The 17,214-nt window shown below is 50.3% G+C and overlaps 10 protein-coding genes across 10 annotated transcripts; 5 read left to right on the top strand and 5 right to left on the bottom strand.

Moving 5' to 3' along the window:
- On the bottom strand, positions 1–1,119 carry N7508_003374 (isopenicillin N synthase family dioxygenase; the record flags this gene model as incomplete). Its single annotated transcript, XM_058461440.1, has 2 exons — positions 1–996; positions 1,051–1,119. 2 exons carry the CDS (start codon positions 1,117–1,119, stop codon positions 1–3), a joined length of 1,065 nt encoding a protein of 354 aa, XP_058322017.1.
- Positions 1,120–1,468: 349 nt separating this feature from the next.
- On the top strand, positions 1,469–2,755 carry N7508_003373 (uncharacterized protein; the record flags this gene model as incomplete). Its single annotated transcript, XM_058461439.1, has 1 exon — positions 1,469–2,755. One exon carries the CDS (start codon positions 1,469–1,471, stop codon positions 2,753–2,755), a length of 1,287 nt encoding a protein of 428 aa, XP_058322016.1.
- Positions 2,756–3,803: 1,048 nt separating this feature from the next.
- Positions 3,804–5,021, bottom strand: N7508_003372 (uncharacterized protein; the record flags this gene model as incomplete). The annotated part of the gene is made up of 1 exon (XM_058461438.1): positions 3,804–5,021. The coding sequence occupies one exon, from the start codon at positions 5,019–5,021 to the stop codon at positions 3,804–3,806; it is 1,218 nt and encodes a 405-aa protein (XP_058322015.1).
- Positions 5,022–5,356: 335 nt separating this feature from the next.
- N7508_003371 (uncharacterized protein) lies at positions 5,357–5,671 on the top strand (the record flags this gene model as incomplete). Its single annotated transcript, XM_058461437.1, has 1 exon — positions 5,357–5,671. The coding sequence occupies one exon, from the start codon at positions 5,357–5,359 to the stop codon at positions 5,669–5,671; it is 315 nt and encodes a 104-aa protein (XP_058322014.1).
- Positions 5,672–6,203: 532 nt separating this feature from the next.
- N7508_003370 (amidohydrolase family protein) lies at positions 6,204–7,410 on the top strand (the record flags this gene model as incomplete). The annotated part of the gene is made up of 2 exons (XM_058461436.1): positions 6,204–7,194; positions 7,250–7,410. 2 exons carry the CDS (start codon positions 6,204–6,206, stop codon positions 7,408–7,410), a joined length of 1,152 nt encoding a protein of 383 aa, XP_058322013.1.
- A 151-nt stretch (positions 7,411–7,561) lies between these two features.
- N7508_003369 (uncharacterized protein) lies at positions 7,562–9,164 on the bottom strand (the record flags this gene model as incomplete). The annotated part of the gene is made up of 2 exons (XM_058461435.1): positions 7,562–8,994; positions 9,056–9,164. The coding sequence occupies 2 exons, from the start codon at positions 9,162–9,164 to the stop codon at positions 7,562–7,564; spliced, it is 1,542 nt and encodes a 513-aa protein (XP_058322012.1).
- Positions 9,165–9,664: 500 nt separating this feature from the next.
- Positions 9,665–10,990, top strand: N7508_003368 (putative cell cycle control protein (Cwf23); the record flags this gene model as incomplete). The annotated part of the gene is made up of 1 exon (XM_058461434.1): positions 9,665–10,990. One exon carries the CDS (start codon positions 9,665–9,667, stop codon positions 10,988–10,990), a length of 1,326 nt encoding a protein of 441 aa, XP_058322011.1.
- Positions 10,991–11,187: 197 nt separating this feature from the next.
- On the bottom strand, positions 11,188–12,528 carry N7508_003367 (YgfZ/GcvT domain-containing protein; the record flags this gene model as incomplete). Its single annotated transcript, XM_058461433.1, has 1 exon — positions 11,188–12,528. One exon carries the CDS (start codon positions 12,526–12,528, stop codon positions 11,188–11,190), a length of 1,341 nt encoding a protein of 446 aa, XP_058322010.1.
- Positions 12,529–12,813: 285 nt separating this feature from the next.
- Positions 12,814–15,457, bottom strand: N7508_003366 (decapping enzyme complex catalytic subunit DCP2; the record flags this gene model as incomplete). Its single annotated transcript, XM_058461432.1, has 2 exons — positions 12,814–15,356; positions 15,427–15,457. The coding sequence occupies 2 exons, from the start codon at positions 15,455–15,457 to the stop codon at positions 12,814–12,816; spliced, it is 2,574 nt and encodes an 857-aa protein (XP_058322009.1).
- A 684-nt stretch (positions 15,458–16,141) lies between these two features.
- On the top strand, positions 16,142–17,084 carry N7508_003365 (DUF4112 domain-containing protein; the record flags this gene model as incomplete). The annotated part of the gene is made up of 3 exons (XM_058461431.1): positions 16,142–16,240; positions 16,315–16,529; positions 16,598–17,084. The coding sequence occupies exons 1-3, from the start codon at positions 16,166–16,168 to the stop codon at positions 17,082–17,084; spliced, it is 777 nt and encodes a 258-aa protein (XP_058322008.1). The 5' UTR covers positions 16,142–16,165.
- Positions 17,085–17,214: the final 130 nt, after the last annotated feature.

Here is a 17,214-nt window from a genome sequence, read left to right as displayed (position 1 = left end):
TTAATAAGTCGCTGTCAATCGCTGGACCAAGTAGTCACCCGCAGTTATATCCGCATACTTCTTGGCCACATCAACCTCTTCACCGAAAGTTCCTGGCAGGGCTTCAATGAGTTTGGCGCTATTGGGATTGCAGAAATAGGCGATGCTGTATCGAGCAGGGTAGTCTCCCGAGGTATTCTCTGTGGAGTCTTCATTGAGTGGCGCAGGCGGCTGGATTACCCGATGACGGGTGCTTTTAATAGTATCATTGGACCAACGAGCTAGCAGATCACCGGCATTGACGACAATAGTATCGGGAATGGGAGTCGCATCCACAAAGGTCCCTTTCGGGCTTCTCACTTGGAGTCCGCCATGCTGGTCCTGGAATAACAGGGTAACTGAGCCGTAGTCGCTGTGCTCGCCAGCCCGAACCTGGTTAGGATTCTTGTTGAAGACCTCCTTGCTAACGGCAGGATAGTGAAGTAGACGGAGATTATTATCGCCTTCATTGACGTAGTCGTCGAAGAAATGCTCTGGCAGATTCATTCCCAATGCAATGGCACGCATAATTTGAGTATGCAGAGACTTGCACATCTGAAAGAAGCTCTGCATAGTCTCTTTAAACCCCTTCCCTTCATCATCCAGATGGTCAGGCCAGCGATTGGGAAGCCCTGCCACTCCTTCGCGACCAATTTCCATAGTCTCTTTGATATCTGGGGCGGATGCACGTAGATCATTGACACCATTGGTCTCATCGACTGTGGTCAACTTCTCCCGTCCGATAGCAACGTAACCACGGTTCGATTGTGGGGTTGTCCAACCCAGATCATCTTTCTCGCTCTGAGGTCGGGCAAAGAAGCGTGCAGAGGAAGCAAACACCCGGGATACCACGGAAGGCGGAATGCCATGGGATTTGAGGTAGAGAAACCCAGATGTCTTGAAAGCTTCAGTTATAGAAAGGGCGACAGCATGCTTGTCGGAAGGTGTACCCGTGAAAAACGGACCGAGATCAATCAACTAGGATTATATACGTTAAATGCAGCTTGGACCATAGAGTCCTACAGTGCTTACTGGAATCATGAGATCATCCTGGTTCACAGCGGTAGATGCTGGGTGGATTTCTTGGATTGTAGAGGCCATAGTGGATGTAGCTGATGTTTTTGGTGAGTAGAAAGAAATTCAACTAGTACAATCCCCCAAAATCACCTCTAAAAGGGAAAAAGGAGGGGAAAGGTGGTCAGGTCATCTGCCTGATAAGGATGATAGTCGCAGAGAACGATGAGAGAGATAAGGGGTTCTGCCACAGTCATACCGCCCTCTCTCTCCTGCGCCACACACCACTTAGTGCCCCACCATCCCCACTCCATCCGTATCCCGACGCTCATTGGACAGTTGCGCCATATTATTCCCGCGCCACGTCTAGTCTTCGCTTTTGTCTGCACCGCCACACTCCGCTCCGCCGCGGACGATCTACATCAACCACGTGACCATGGCAGCCCCAAGAGATAACTTCGGCCGTCTTCCATGGATGGCCCTGGGGATCATTATTTGCAACCTTCCCGATCTTCCTTCTATCTTCCGTCTCCTTGAAGCAAGCGAGAGTTCCAAGAGTATCGTTTTATCTCAGATTCCTAACCTTGTCGAGATCATCGAGAACAACATCAACCGTCCAGTCGCCGAAGGAGGCCTTCATCCCGAGAATAAAATTCTACTGCGGCTGTTTGCTCTAATCTCCTGGCGCACTTTCTCAGGCCTTGATGATAACAACCTACTGCCCCGTTACTACCAAAATGTCATTCCGGCTCTGGCAAATACCTTTTCAATGGCTGCGTTGTCATTCAACGCTACTCAGCATCGCTGGTCAACAGTCCGAAGCTGCTTTGCCTCCCAGCCTCTTCATAACTCAATTCCGCCAATTGTCATCTACCAACTCCTCCACTTGTCTGCTCAAGCTCAGCAAATCTCTCATGGCTGCTTTCATGACTGCATGACTCGATGCATGTCTTTGCCGCTGAGACAGCTGAAGCCAGACGAGTCTGCCACTATGGACCTCAGCTTTGCTGCACGCCCCGCTGGTACTCCTCTTACCCCGGTCAACCTTGGCCCTCCAACTTACTGGGAGGAGCAACGACTGCTGCAGACCACCCTGCGCTTCTTCCTCTTCTGGGACCTCAAGGATGCCGTTGAATACGGGCTCCTCATAATGAAGTCCCACGCAGACGATACCCTCCTCAAAACAGACAATGTCGAAGACTACTGGTGCAAGTCCTTCCACTACGGCCGCCTTGTGCACGACCAGCGAAGCAGGATGTTCTGGTCCGAGGTCTATCAAATGAAGGCCTTCCTTACCTGGGCCAAAGCCTGCAACCCCGGTGTCCCTCTCAGCCGAAACTGCCTCCAGTCACTCCTCTGTTGCTCCCCTTCGTCGATGCCCTGCTGCCCTCTAACGCCGGCCGCCCCTGGTGGGTTCGTGTCCGGCGACATGGCAATGGTTAATGGCGTCCCGCCTGGCTGGAGCATCCTGGCGAGTCTGCAGGGGAATATCCAGGAGATAGGGGAGGAAGATCTTGAGTTCTTCTCCCAGTTCGGTTTTGACTTCTGGGACCACGAGCGGCTGCTGGCCTTCGGGCTCACCAAGGGGCCGCTTGGCAGGGACCATGCTCTAGGTGCAGAGCAGCCAAATGTGTGGCAGGATTTGTTTCAGCTGGCCTTTGTGTGGTCCAGCATTCTCCCAGCTCCGCGCTGGAGAATATCGGACCGGAATTTTGTGGAGTAGCCTGGTCAAGGCATCTCCCGTCTCTTTGTCTTTGTGCACCTGAGGGTGCTTAGTTCCTCAATTGAATGCCGTGTAGGATATCAATCTCTTCTTACTGCACTCTCAGATTGTTCTTACTGTATTTTTAGATTATCCTCACTGTAGACGTGAGTAGTTATACTGCAGTAGAGCTAAGCAATGAGCTTAAAAGCATAGAATTTTGTCAGATCTGATAAGATGAGAACTTAGTAAAATCATCATCGTTATATCTATGCTAGGATTGAGTGTTGATACTGAGAGTAAAGTAGACCTTTCCGCGGGGCAATTGAGCGGTTGGCTCAACCTATCATGAGTATCATCGTTGCTTGAAGGGCTAGTTCGATAATTGACGAGGCAAGATTGGTCTGCGGGCTGCTTAGATCTTGACAAAAGAAATATCTTGAAACGATATTTCAGTAGATGAAGACGAGCATGGCACCGACTCATATTATTGCTCGAGTATTTGTATCTTTTGGCGTGCTGCGGGTAATTCATGTTATTACAATAGTTCTTGCTTCTCTAAAAGATCTCTCTTTCTTTTCTCCGGCACTCTCAACTACCGGCGACTCGGATATAGTGCTACATGGTCTATTCTCGATGGCCAGCAGTTCAAGGCCATGATGATGACAACTAAATTGGAAATGAAATGGCTGGATTTTCTACAACACGCATAACAAATGGGTGGGGAAGTACAAATGCAAACTCGAAATGACTGCCCAATATGAAGTATTCGACGACCCCGGCGAGAACCACAACCGAAGTTACCTATTGGGAGACGAATTGCAGCAATCAGCATGTTAAGACTTCAATGTGACTGCCAAGTCCAACTTGAACGTTAAGATTGAGATGGGAGTATGGATTGACGTGCTGCTATTATTAATAGAAAGAAAGAGTGGAGATATTTACTATTTACTACAATGTGACGTATTCATCAGAGTAGAGAAATTTGAATTGAGAAAACCTCTCAAGTCATGCACAACGGTGTTGCTTGTATCGACATATCTTTAATGTACGTAGCAGGCAGGCATATTCAGTTACGCTGCTCACATATTGTGATGAATGGAGAAAAAATACCGGCCAAGAACAACTTGTGGCCTTTCACATCATGTACAGCAACTGTCGAGCTGGGAAGACTCTTGGCATCTCTGTCCTCCACCAATTTCGATACCTTGACATTCTTTCCGAGTTTTTTCAGCTGATTGGCAATGTCATTTATCGAAAGGATCGTGGCAGGTGCAACGACATTGTACGGGTCCATGGTAGACTTCACAAAGGCAATTGAGTCAGGGAACGCAGCTGCAATGAGGTTACCATCTATATCAAGCGACAAATTATCTATCGGATACCCGGTGTTGATCGATTCAATTAGGACCAGTTCATCATTGATGAGTTCATGGACGGTGATGAGGCCAGTCACAGAGTGGGCCACGTAGTAGCGACCATTTTTGTCGTGAGCTATTCCATTCGCCATGGAGAAAACCTTGTCGGCGGCGATGTGGCATTTGCCCGTGTCGAATCGACAATAAGCGAGACTTCCACCTCCAAAAAATATTTCCAGGCCACGGAATGTACCAGTCTTGGTATCGTGGTCATTCGTAATCACGAATCCCAGACCATCCTCTTCCACGGCCACACCATTGGGTGTAATAATCGCATCGCTGATCACAGTCTTCACATGCTCAAGTGTCTCCAATGTCGGGTCCAAATCAAAGATCTCAACAGTAGAGTTTGCCCCAACGGCCGGAGCATCAAGGAACTTCCCCGTGACAGGGTCAACCGGGGGTCTGTGATTTATCAACCAGAATCGAAGCCGGCCGTCAATGTTGCGCACGTCGAACCCATGTAAATCAAGATCCTCGTGATAACCACCTATTTTGAGCTGGCGCAGACCGTACAACCCATCTGAGCCAGGCTGGTCAACATCAATAACTGCGATGTGATCCGTGCGGGATCTCGCGGAGATGTTATAACGGTCGCCTCCAGGGGACCAGCCCTTGCGAGAGTCCAGGCTATTACATGCCGCATAAAGCTTTCGGTCCTGCTCATCAAGCCACAGATCCTCACAGCCCTCGAGAAGGGAGTGCTGGACGCGAGTGCAGGTCCATGGGAAGTCCTCGATTGGCTGGATCACTCGGCCTACGCCGATAGTCAGGAAGATGATGTTGTGGATGTATGTTCTGTAGATCACGCCTATAGCAAGGACGATTGAGGCCCAAAAGAGGGCCCGGGGACCTAAAATGCCAGCCATGGTGAGATGCAGAGGTGAGAAGTGGGAGAAGTGCGAGAAGTGGGAGAAGTGGGAGAAGTGGAAGTTGGACTTGGATCTAGTGTTAATCTGACCCACTTTCAGTACTAATATGCGAGCCTTGTGGGAGTGTTGCATTCAATCAACATTGCATCTCAACGTTCTGACTACCATTTCGTGAGGGTCAAGAGGGTCACACTTGATAGAGGGTGGGACACTCGGGATCGCCCCACTGGAACATTAATAAGCCGTCACTGGAACAACCTCGGTCAACATAACTTCATCTCTTCCTCTCTTTACTTATCCTGATATTATCAATCTCTTGAATCTCCTTCAACATGCCTTACACCGCCATTGTCATGTACCCCAACGAGTCGGACATCCAGTTCGATGAGTCTTACTACATGAAGACCCACATGCCCCTCGTTGAGGCTACCTGGAAGAAATATGGCCTCCACAGCTGGAAGGTCACCAAGTTCCCCACTGCCCTTGATGGCTCGCGCTCCGAGTACTTAATTATGGCTACTCTTGAGTGGGAGAGTGAGGAGGCCTTGAAGACTGCTCTGAAGGATGAGGGTAGCGCCAAGGTCTTTGGTGACATTTCCAACTTCACCAACAAGAAGCCTGTCACTCTGGCTGGATCCAACCTTTAAGCTAATATCTGCTGATTAGGATTGAAGGTATGTTAGGTGGGGTTCACTTTTCTTGGCGTCTGTCTGGGTGGTGAGGCTGATGGTACTTTTCAGCGGCGAACAGTGATGCAATTCATGAATCAATGAGATGGATATCTGCAGTTGAAGTGTATTAGAATCCATCGATGCACTGGATTTACTTATAGCACTTGGTATTGGTGATATCTGGGGATCCCAGTGGGTCAGATTGGGTACTTCACTGGAGGCAATGTACATAGCAACAATGCACACGCTGACACCTGAAATATCAGCGGATCTAGTATGCTGAAATGCCATACAATAACCATACAATAAAGGATAACTATTTGAATGCCAGCAATGCAAACTGCAGGGATAAAGAGGTAACATCGGGGGACATCCCCGCATGACTTTGTTATCTTTGTCCCCTCACTTGGTTCTACATAACAATCTGTTAACTCCCATCTCCCACCTCCCACCTCCCACCTCCCATTCCCAGCCGCCCTCTATAACATCACCCTTGACATATCTCACAATGTCCAAACCTCTCGTAGTAGATATCCACACCCATGTCTACCCACCCTCATACATGGCGATGCTCCGCGCACGTAAAACAGTCCCATACATCCACGACCCAGAGCAAGGCGAACCACGCCTAATAATCCTCTCCTCAGACGACGACCCAGCAATCCCTATTGACCAACGCGGCCGCCCAGTCGACTCATCCTACTCCGACATAAACGTCAAACTAACCTTCATGCAACAGCACGGCATAGACAGCAGCGTGATCTCGCTCGCGAACCCATGGCTCGATTTCCTCGACCCCTCCGAAGCTCAAGAATGGGCCCGGCGCATCAATGACGATCTGGAAGAAACCTGTGCGAGTGTCAATCTATCCGGAAACCCTGATCAGAAGCTCCCGCTTAAGGGTCGGTCGTCTCTTTTTGCGTTTGCTGTTTTGCCGTTGAGTGCGCCGAGTCCTGATATCATTGTTGAGGAGATTAAGCGGCTGAGAAGTCTGCCTCATGTCCGCGGTGTCATTATGGGGACTTCGGGGTTGGGAAATGGTCTTGATGATGAGAAGTTGGGACCTGTTTGGGCTGCCCTTGAGGAAACTCAGCTCTTGCTCTTTTTGCATCCTCATTACGGTCTTCCTAATGAGGCTTTTGGCGGTGCTGAGGTTACTGCTCGGTATGGTCATGTGCTTCCTCTTGCTCTGGGCTTCCCGCTTGAGACTACTATTGCTGTTACGCGCATGTTGCTTTCGCGCGTCTTTGATAAGTTCCCACGACTGCAGCTACTGCTTGCTCATTCGGGTGGTACGCTGCCTTTCCTGGCTGGTCGCATTGAGAGCTGCATCATGCATGAGCGTAATTTCGTTAAAAATGGTGGCAATGTCCCTGGGCCGCAGAGGAGTATCTGGGAGATTTTGAAGACAAATATCTTCCTTGATGCGGTTGTTTATGGGGTTGCTGGGCTGAAGGCTGCTGTTACTGTCGGTGGAGCTACTGATCGTCTTATGTTTGGTACGTGCTTCATTGGGGTTTTTGGATATCGCATTAAGCTGACTTTGTCTCTCAGGTACTGATCATCCATTCTTCCCGCCTTTGACCGAGGGAGAGAAAGACTGGCTTAGTGTCACGACCAATTACAAAGCTATTGAGGAGACTTTCAAGGACGAAAACGAGACTGTGGCCGCTGTTCTGGGTGGTAATGCTGCTCGCATTCTCAGTCTTGAATAAGTATATATAGTAAATTGTCAGCTTTATAACATACCAATTTTGTCAATACCGTGTTACCAATATTTTGGTGTATCAAACTTGCAAAATGGTAGAGCGGGACAAATATTCTCATTGAACATGACAAAAGGATCACCGGCACAAACAGAGTGGTTTAATTCAAAGCGAATGCACTCCTCAGCACATCCCAACCCACCACCCGCCATAATTCCTGGGTAAACCAATCCGCGAATCCCTCTTGGTTGGTCTCGTTAGCATCAATTGCTTGAGAAGGCGGAGTCTTCGGACGTTGGAGGCCATCCCGAAACAGCTTGTCATCATGTCCAAAGACAGCACGAAGGAGGGTGTTCTGAACACGGGTCCTTGCGTTTTGGACAAAGCTGCGTGTAGCCTGTGCATCGGAAATCGACTTCGCAGATCCGGAATCCATCATTCTTCCCAAAAGGCGAATCAGAAACTTTGCTTCCAGTTGCGCATCATTCGGCGTGAGATTTTCGTCTGCCATTGCTTCCAATCCTCCTGGGAACGTCATTCTTGGACTAATGCTCATTGGTAATCGGAGGTCGTGGAAGACATATAAAGCTAGCATTTTTCCCACCCTATCAAGGACAAGGGATAGGAATCCTTCCATTACTTGTTGATCTTCAGTGCGGGATATGTCGAGAGATAGGGCTACTGTGCAGAGCAGGTCTGCGAGGCAAGTGGCTATTTCGTCCTCTGTATGCGGGTTCCTCTTATTGATATTTTGCTGTGGCTGAGCTGCTGATCCGTCAACTGAATCATTTGCGGTCTCTGTGGTAGATTTCTGTTTGGAAATGGCAGTGCAGTGTTGAGTGAAGGCAGTCATGGTTGATTCGAACAGTCCAACCAGATAGTAAGTGATCTGACCTCGATGCTGCTTCTCATCTTCCTTTCTCGATAATTTATGCAAGCCTCGATGAACAAGGTGAAAAGCAATTTTGACTCCATTAAAGACATCATTGATGTCTGTATCTTGTTTGGCATTGGGCGGAATTGGCTGGGTGGACATGCTCCGTCTCTGCACAGCACAGATGAGCATCTGTTCTGCAGACTTGCAAAGAATAATCGCAGCAGTGGCCAAAGAGCTCGCTCTCATTGGATTTCTCTGGAGAGCCTTTTGAAGGGTATATATTTGTCTGCTGAGACACAAACCTGCCGTGAGATTAGCCATCGCCAGGACTGAAAAGACGACAAGTTCCATACCGTATTCTTCTCCGCTTGAGTCATCATTCATCAATGAAACAATTCTCTGCATGTGATGTGGTATCTTCGCCCGTTTTTGTACCCTATTTGAGTTCTTCACATTCCTCCCAGGCGGTGTTGTGCGCTTGTTTGTCTGTGGGGCGTCGTTCTGATTTACCGGATTTTTGGCTTGAATTTTTGCCATGAGACGGTTGTTCCGCTGCTCAAGCTCATAGATCTGGTCATGCAACTTGCTCTGTCCTGCTTCAGATTGTTCGTATGCTTGTTGCCAGAAGGAAACACTGTCAAAGAACTTGTCCGTTACAACATCATGCCCCAGCTCTTTGGACTTCTTGATAAAGTCTCTGATGTGCACAATATGTTCTAGGATGGATCACAATTAAATCAAGTTTCTTGGCTTGAACGAAGTCAGTCCTTGGCTTGCCTTGAACGCCTTGATCTGGCGGTTTGTGTTTAACAACGGCCACTGCTAAGGCTAATTCGAGCCTGGTTGGAGGGTGCACTGAGGAATTCAGAGATTCTCGGGGCTCCATGTTGAGTAAGGCACAAGAAATGGTGAATTGGATGATAAAGTTAAAGGTGTCAACATAAAGATAACCCCGTGATCTAAATGCGTTCTCCATTATATATTGTTGACAGACAAACCGTCACCGTGCTAGATTCCTGTTTTTCACACAGAAAATAGATCAGTTATCTCAGGATATTCGCCCGAGAAAACCAACTTAAATTCCTAGATCCATATCGGGTCACGTTGCTATTAGGTTGGTTGCTCTCAAGTATATCTATATCACCGAAATGGGCAAAGATCCGCCACCGCCCAAAGCTCCGAACTTGAACCTCCAAATTATTCCACTTACAACCTCCCTCCATGCCAGAGCTTTGATTCAAATACCGCGCATATTGGGTCTTTGCAGTACTCTACTTAGAATAAACAGCGCCTAACCCCAGCCCCACCAACCTGGGCCGAGGACCAAATCCCAAAACCAAGCACCCCGCCTATCGCAAAGCTCCAACGAGTTGCAAATCCATCCAAATGTCCAACGACGACCTAAAGGCGCACGCCGCCTCAAATCAAGACTTCTACGCCCTCTTAGATGTCCCAGCTGCAGCGAACGAATCCGAGATCAGACGCGCGTACCGTCGCACCGCACTAAAATACCACCCCGACAAAATCGTCAACCCCACACCGGCCGACATCGACAAGTTCCACTTCCTCCAAATCGCCTACGATGTACTCTCCGACCCCACAGTCCGGCAGCTCTACGACAATGCGCGGGAAGCGCGGCAACGCAAACAGCGCGAACGGGACATGATGGGCGCTGCGAAGCGCAAGATGCGCGAGGATCTCGAAGCACGGGAACGGGCTGGAGCTGCGGAGATGGGCGGTGCTGGTGCGGGCGCCAAGCAGGGTGTTAAGAGGTCTTGGATGGCTGGTGGGGATGATGATGCGGAGGAGAAGCTTCAGCGGGAGATTGAGCGGATTGCTGAGGATGGACGGCGGAGAAGGCGCGAGGCGGAGGATAAGATCAAGAAGGAGTTGGATGATGAGGAGAAGAAGGTGAAGGAGGAGGAAGAGGAGGCACGCAGGGCTGCTGATCGGAGTAGCCAACGGGTTGATCGGTCGAAGGAAGGGGGTGGTGCTGAGGTTCCTGAGCTTGAGCGTGCTGTTAAGGTGCGTTGGGTGCGGGAGGGGCGTGGGCTTGAGGTTGATATTGGACGGCTTGCGGGGCTTTTTGCGCCGTTTGGGAAGATTGAGAATACGTTTATGCTTAAGGATAAGCGGCAGCGGATTGGAGAGAAGAAGGAGAAGAAGACAGTTGCCACTGGCGTGGTTGTCTTCACTTCTATTGTCAGTGCTCATGCTGCTGTGCTTGATAGTGAGAAGAAGCTTCGTCAGCAACCTGGCCGGGATGGCGAGTGGGCCCTTGTTGAGTCTGTCTTCTGGGCCTCGGGCAGTCAACCTGATCTGGGGATGGGCTCGAATGGACATGCAGCTACTGCCAATGCGCCATCCAAGCCCGAAGCAAGTGAAGCGGCGCCTACGCCTTCAATGCCTTCTACTCACTCTTCTAACGGATCTACCAAACCGTCCTTCAACTTCCCGGGCTTGAACTCAGCTCCTCCGTCTGGGAAAGCGCCGTCATTTGGCTCCTTTGCCTCTGCGTCTGCCGCAGGTGCCCCGAAAGCGTCATCGTTTAACCCATCTGGAGTATTCTCAAGCACGCCAAATATGGAAGAAGTGACCCTGATGCGATTGAAGAACGCCCAACGAGAGAAGGAGCGCAAAGCCCTCGAGGAGCAACTAGCTCGCGAAGACGAAGTCGCCGATGCAAAAGAAGCGGCAGCGAAAGCCACCTAACTTGGTCTGTCTTGATTGGAAGCGAATCTCTGTTACAAAGGGCCCATGGATTTACAATTGCATACATAGAAATGATACCCCAGTACATAAAGCATGTGCAGAGTTTGAGATGGATAGAGATACATGAGCTATTTACATCGTAATCTTTCTGAACAGCGTCATATTATACAAGTCTAAGTGACATCCGCCGAAACATCTTAGCGTCGGTGAGATTCGGCTTGGGCCTCGGCTTCGGCTTCATATTCTTCTTGCTCGAGTTGCTCGACAAGCTCCCTCGCCCGCTCGCCCCCAACCTCAGGGTTGCGTGGAGCAGGCTTCTCCTCCTTCGCGCCGGAAATAAAATCTCTGAGCCAAGGCGGCACGAAAGCACGCACACCAATGTCATTAGGCTGCTCGACATCCGGGGCCCAGGTCAACTTGAACTGGTGTTCGTGAGGACGGGCCGGAGTTTCGCCCATGAGAGCGACATCAGTCATAATTTCAAGACGACACAGCGCAAGACCGATATTTCCAATACCATTCAGGAAAGTTCCAGCACTGCGGTTCCGGCGAGTGGTGGTACCAGCTTTAACGATATCCGACTCGCCAGTCGGCAAGGTCAATTGAACAGAAGGATCATATGTCAGGTCCTCTGGCAGACTTGCCACATCCTGACTCATATTATAGAGCTGCACGGGAAGAAGACGCTTGCGCGTGACACCGCGGTGATGAGTGCGAATCGTTAATTCCTGACCAACATAACAACCCTTGCGGAAATCGATACCCCTCGCCATATCCATATTACACTGCAACGGCAGAGCAGATCCACTAATGATCTCGGTCTGACCCTCAGAAACACCATGCAAGAATCGACGAATAGTATATGAGTCCAGCGCAACCTCAGACCCGGCGACTTGTGCTTCATCCGGGAGATGGATGCGGAGACCATCGGAGCCGGGAGTGATGATTCGGGAACCAAAGCCGGGAGCGCGGGTGTCAAGGCATGCGGCTATTTCGGAGGTTGGCGAGAACGGTGACGGTGATTCTGACTCTAGGCTGTATGCTGCCCACCGTGGTTCCTCATGGTTCTTCCATGTGGACCAAACGGTGCGCTCGCCTTCTTCGAGAGCGCGGAGCTTGAGCTTGGCGCGGAGCTTGTGTTTCTTCAGATGTTTCATTAGGACCGGGACCTGGTTCCTGTCCACTTCCACTAGCCAGCCTTGCTCGGCAGCATTGTTCTCGGCTCCGGGGATCGGGTAAATAAAGGCGTCGTTCAGGACTCGGCCTTGCGAATTGAGGAATGCGGTGTATGCTCCTGTACGTCGAATGCCTTTGTTGGGATCGTTGGGGACGAGCATATTCTGGGTCATCAGACCCTGGAGAAAAGTCGTGCTGTCGGTGCCGATAATGGAGATGAGTCCGCGGTTGGTGAGTCGGCTAAAGCCCGTCTGCGGCGGGAATGATGCATTTTGGGATTGGTTGCTGCGGTTTGTTGTTGTCGAGAACTGCTTAGTGCGAGCAAGACAACGGCTGCAGGCTGAAGGGCGTGGGCGCATCATGGTTGATTTGATAGAGAAGAGCCAATGTGAGTTGATCTATTTCTTTACAAATCGGCAAATCGGCCGATGACGTTGGGCGGTGACCCGCAGCAAAATGAAAACGATATTGATCTACAAGCCATCACACCAATTAAAGGTTTGGACGCTGCTGTGAGGATAATAATACCATAATTTTTCAATAGTACATTGTATGCTCTGAACATATCTTCATTCAATGTTACACTGTAACTATGTATGTCAAGGTCGATGGGCGAGGCCCAATCCAAGACGCGTTTGACCGCGGAACTATTTGTTTCCCTTGGCGACTCCTTCCAAGAACCCAAGCAAGAAGGCCTTGTTACTAGGAGGTGAGACGCGATTAGCATGCACACCAGTATCAGAAGGTGTGCCACGCCGAGAGATGGAATCACCACTACTAGGGCGATGACGAGAAGACATCGGGCTGACTACGCCTGAGAATCCGGGCTGGTGCGCACTGACAGTCCGGGATTCGTGCTGCGCCAGAGAAATGGGAGAGGGAGAAGCAGGTGCCTTGCTAAACAGAGACAAAAGGGCTTCCTTCTGTTCCGCCGTCTGGCTTGGGCGTCGGTCAAAGTTACCCTGTGGCGCCAGACCTTGAGCGTTGGTCTGGACTTCTGCTAGGCTCGGCTTGCGCTTGGTAGGAGGCTGAGGAGCTGCCGTCATCAGACCTTCGTAGCCCGTCTTGTCGGAGCGACGTAAAATCTGTGGCTGGAAAGCTTTGATAGGCTCGGGAGCCTCAATGGGGGTTTCTTGTGGTTGACGAGGAACCTGTGGTGGTTGTGCAACAGGTCCCGAGAAAGATGCCTCGCGTTTAGCGGAATGAGGCCGGGAGAGAATGGTGATAGGGGAAGAGAGCTGCTGTGGCTGAGGCTGCTCTCGTCTATTTGCATGGTTTTTGCGATTCGGTCCGTTGTTCATCTTCTTGTGGGTCGACTTGGGGATGGCCTCAAACTGCGGCATATTTAAAGGCCCAGACACAGTAGCAGATGTTTGTCCCGCTCCTGCCTGGCCCTTAACTTGACCAACCGCAGGATTTGCGAGATTAGAAATCTGATTCTGGGGACGTTGGAGAATCTGCCTGTCTGAGGGACCGGGAGAAGGCACAACAGGATTTCCCAGTAACTCCGCTGGCCCAGTTGCAGAAACAGGTCGAGGACCTTTGAGCAGATTCAACAGACTATCCTGATGTTGAGACGTTTTCCGCGCGCGAGTAGAAGTTTGTGTAGAGACAGCTAGTGTTGCTGCACCCGATCCCCTGGGAGTCTTAGAAGCCTCATCCTTGAAGACGTTCAGAAGCGCCAGGGAATGACTTGTGAGCATAGGTGGAGGCAATTTGCTGGCGGGAGGAACCACTGGACCCTGGCTTTGAGATGGATGAGCAGACTCGGAAAATTGAGGATCCCCAGTTCGCTGGAACGGTGCAGGCATATGGCTCGGCGGGGGAATATCCCGAATTGGTAGCTGCTGTGCTTGGTGCTGATACTGCGGCACAGAGGCAGGTTGTGGAAAGTGGGACACGGCAGGAGGGGCATGATATCCAGGTTGCGACATTGCGGGGCATGCATTGCCCTGGGAAGGATGAGGTTGGAGATTATGTTGAGATGGGTGAGTGTGGAAGGGCGCAGAGGTTTTTTGCATAAATGGAGAAGGTCCCATATTATGCTGCTGCTGAGGGAATCCGGGGAAGAAATTAGGGCCCATGTGAGGCCGCTGGTCTGCAGGTGGAAGGGTTGGATGGGCTCCATTAGGTGGCATTGCATCGTTGAGAGGGGCTTGTGCGAGATTCCCTTGGGAGCCGCCCTTCAGTAAAGCAAGCAGAGCATTGGACTTGGATGGGTCCACAGCAGAGGTCTGAATTGGCTCAAGACCTGCTGCTTGAGCTTGCACTGGTGCTGCACCAATGTTCAACAGACGTTTCAGGTGGAACGAGGCATCTTGAGCTGAGGCAACCTCTGGAAGATCATTCGAAATAGCCATTTCCGCAAGAGACAACCCTGGAGTTCCATTAGAGTGGCCATTCTCATCTATGGAAGTATAGCCCTCAGCCTGTGTGTTCTGCTTTGTGCCAGCCTGGGCTTTAGCGCCAGTCTTCTTCTGTTGAGCAATCCATTTCTTGAGCGGGTGTAGGAAAGGCGCGACCATGTAGAACTTATTTGCATTCGCGACCGCGAATCCTTCATCATGGTGCTTGCTCTTCTTCAATGTTGGCAGCTCCGAAAGCTTATACCATTCAATCTTGCTAATTTCCTTCCGAGTACGGGGCTCAAAGTGAGTGTCACGGGGTACTCCTCTGAAGACATAGAGTCGCATGTGCTGTTCTCGCATGGTGATCTCGATGAACTTGACATCATCTTCGTCCTTGACCAGGCTGGCATCCCGAACATCAAATCCAGTTTCTTCGTAGACTTCACGAATGGCGCAGTCTAGATCCTTCTCGCCTTTGTTGATTTTACCGCGAGGGAAACTCCAGTTGGCGCCTTTCTTCCAGCCTTTGACCAGAACAACCTCATCCATATCTTCATTTAACATGATCGCACCGCGAACAGGTACGCGGGTTTTGTAATGAAGGAATTCTGAGAAGGCAGCCATGTGGTGATAGTGAGACCATTGTGACATGAGCGGGCAATGCTGGAAAATGCGCATCGCGAAGGTCTTCAAATTTAGCGACGGCAGAGCTGGGTCGAGCGGCCGAATAAAGTCTTCGTAGAACCATTGTGCTTCTTCGACTTGGAAACAAATACGTTCGACGGACTCAAGCTCTTCGCGTGGGAGGTTAATGATGAATCGGACACACAGGTCATCCAGCCCTGTTTGCAATAGCCCCGCGGGCCTCAGTCAGTCGCCTGTCGTCATTTCAGTCGACCAGGAATCACTTACAATCTTCTAATTGCATCTTTGATTCTGTCATAGTGATGAATAGACTTTGGCATTTCAGCACGCAAATGACCGAGAATCAAGTGCTTACTCTGTCCGACTGCGCAAACGGCCGAAACAAGCAAGCGATAACGTTGACAGCTTCCAGGAAGGGTGGACCAACCCAGGGCTGTGTTGCTGTAAGAAGCTGACCGGGGTCAAAATGATAGTAGAGGTAGGTTTGTTGAGAGAGTGTGCTTGAGTGTTCCGATCGAATCAGAGAAAAGGAAGGTAGAACGAGGCGTTAGGAAACAGCGCAGAGCAGCGTGGCCGGAGCTGCCCAAGTGATGATCGGGTGACTAAGCCTGTGGCGGTGCTTGAATCGGAGCGCCACGAGTGGCTGACCGGATTCCAAGATTTGGACAATGACGTGCGACCTGGAAAACAGTTGATCGACCTGGGTCTCCCGGTCGTCGTCATTCCTATATTAATCCCTTTCAGTTTCAGGAGACACCCTTCTTCAACCACTTGCACGCGCCCTTTGTGTCCTTACTCAAAATAAGTGAAACGAGCGCCTACCGAAACCCCTGCCCCTCTCCTAGAGCCAAGAAGGGTTTAGGGTCTTGGATCAAAGACTATAAGCATAGTCTATTGTTGTTACCCTTGCTCGACATCCCTCTAGTTCTTCAGACTTTCTCCTGGGAAATCTTCTACTTTGACAAACCTTCATTCCCTCTTGAGAAATCCGCGATCAATACCAAACATGTCGAAAGCGCTAGTGTCTATGGTTGGGAAGAAGGTCCTTGGCGAAACTGCTAGAAACCACTTTGGAACTGAGGTAAGTTCACTCCCTTTCAGGAGAATTTTCGATTCTGTCCATGAGCCTAAATTGACCCGGTCATTCCTATCTAGGATCCCTACTTCGAAGAAGTCCCAGCTTCACGTCTCGGCCGTACATTCGGAAAGAAGACCCAGAAGCGTCGCAAGGCCATCCCGCCGGGCCTTTCAGAGAATGACGTCAAAGTCCTGACCAAGGTCAAGCGCAGAGCTTACCAACTGGACTATTGTCTCTTCAACCTGTGTGGAATTCGCTTCGGCTGGGGAAGTGTGATCGGACTTGTTCCATTGTAAGTCCCAGCAAAATACGTGACTCCACCACAGACATGCGCAAATGCTGACAATGGATGATGTGCAGTATCGGTGACGCTGGAGATGCCGCGCTCGCAATGATGGTGGTGAAGTCCTGCGAAGGAGTCGATGGTGGACTCCCTGCTTCTCTTCGCATAAAGATGATGATCAACGTGATAATCGACTTCGTTATTGGCCTCGTGCCTTTCATTGGTGATCTTGCGGATGCAGTGTACAAAGCGAACACTAGAAACGCCGTCATTCTCGAAACCCACCTACGCGAAAAGGGTGCCAAGACGCTCTCGAAGCAAACCCGACGACAAGAGCAAGCAGGTGCAGTTGACCATAGTCTCCCCGATGCATTTGACAGACAAGAAAGTGGTGTTGTGGGCGAAAATCCTCCGGACTATGAGTATGCCCACCCTGAGACTCGTGAGGCTCAGGGTCCAACCAGGCCTCAACCTGCTAAACAGTCTCGCAACAACCGTTCCTTCGGCAGATGGTTTGGCGGAGCAAACCACCCAGAAGAAGATCTGGAACGAGGCCGTTCCTAATTCATGAAAATATTGAGATGACGATTTCAGATACCCCATGAGTGTTGACCAGTGATTTGGGTGGAGCGTTCTTCTGTTTTCTTTGCGTCTTTCGTGGCATTTTTAATAGTCCCATTTAGTCGTTAATCAA

Source organism: Penicillium antarcticum (assembly GCF_028974205.1).
Source record: "Penicillium antarcticum strain IBT 31339 chromosome Unknown utg000003l_segment0_segment0, whole genome shotgun sequence".
NCBI lineage: Eukaryota > Fungi > Ascomycota > Eurotiomycetes > Eurotiales > Aspergillaceae > Penicillium > Penicillium antarcticum.
The sequence above is the reverse complement of the archived record's forward strand: the minus strand, read 5'-3'. Positions and strand labels throughout refer to the sequence as shown.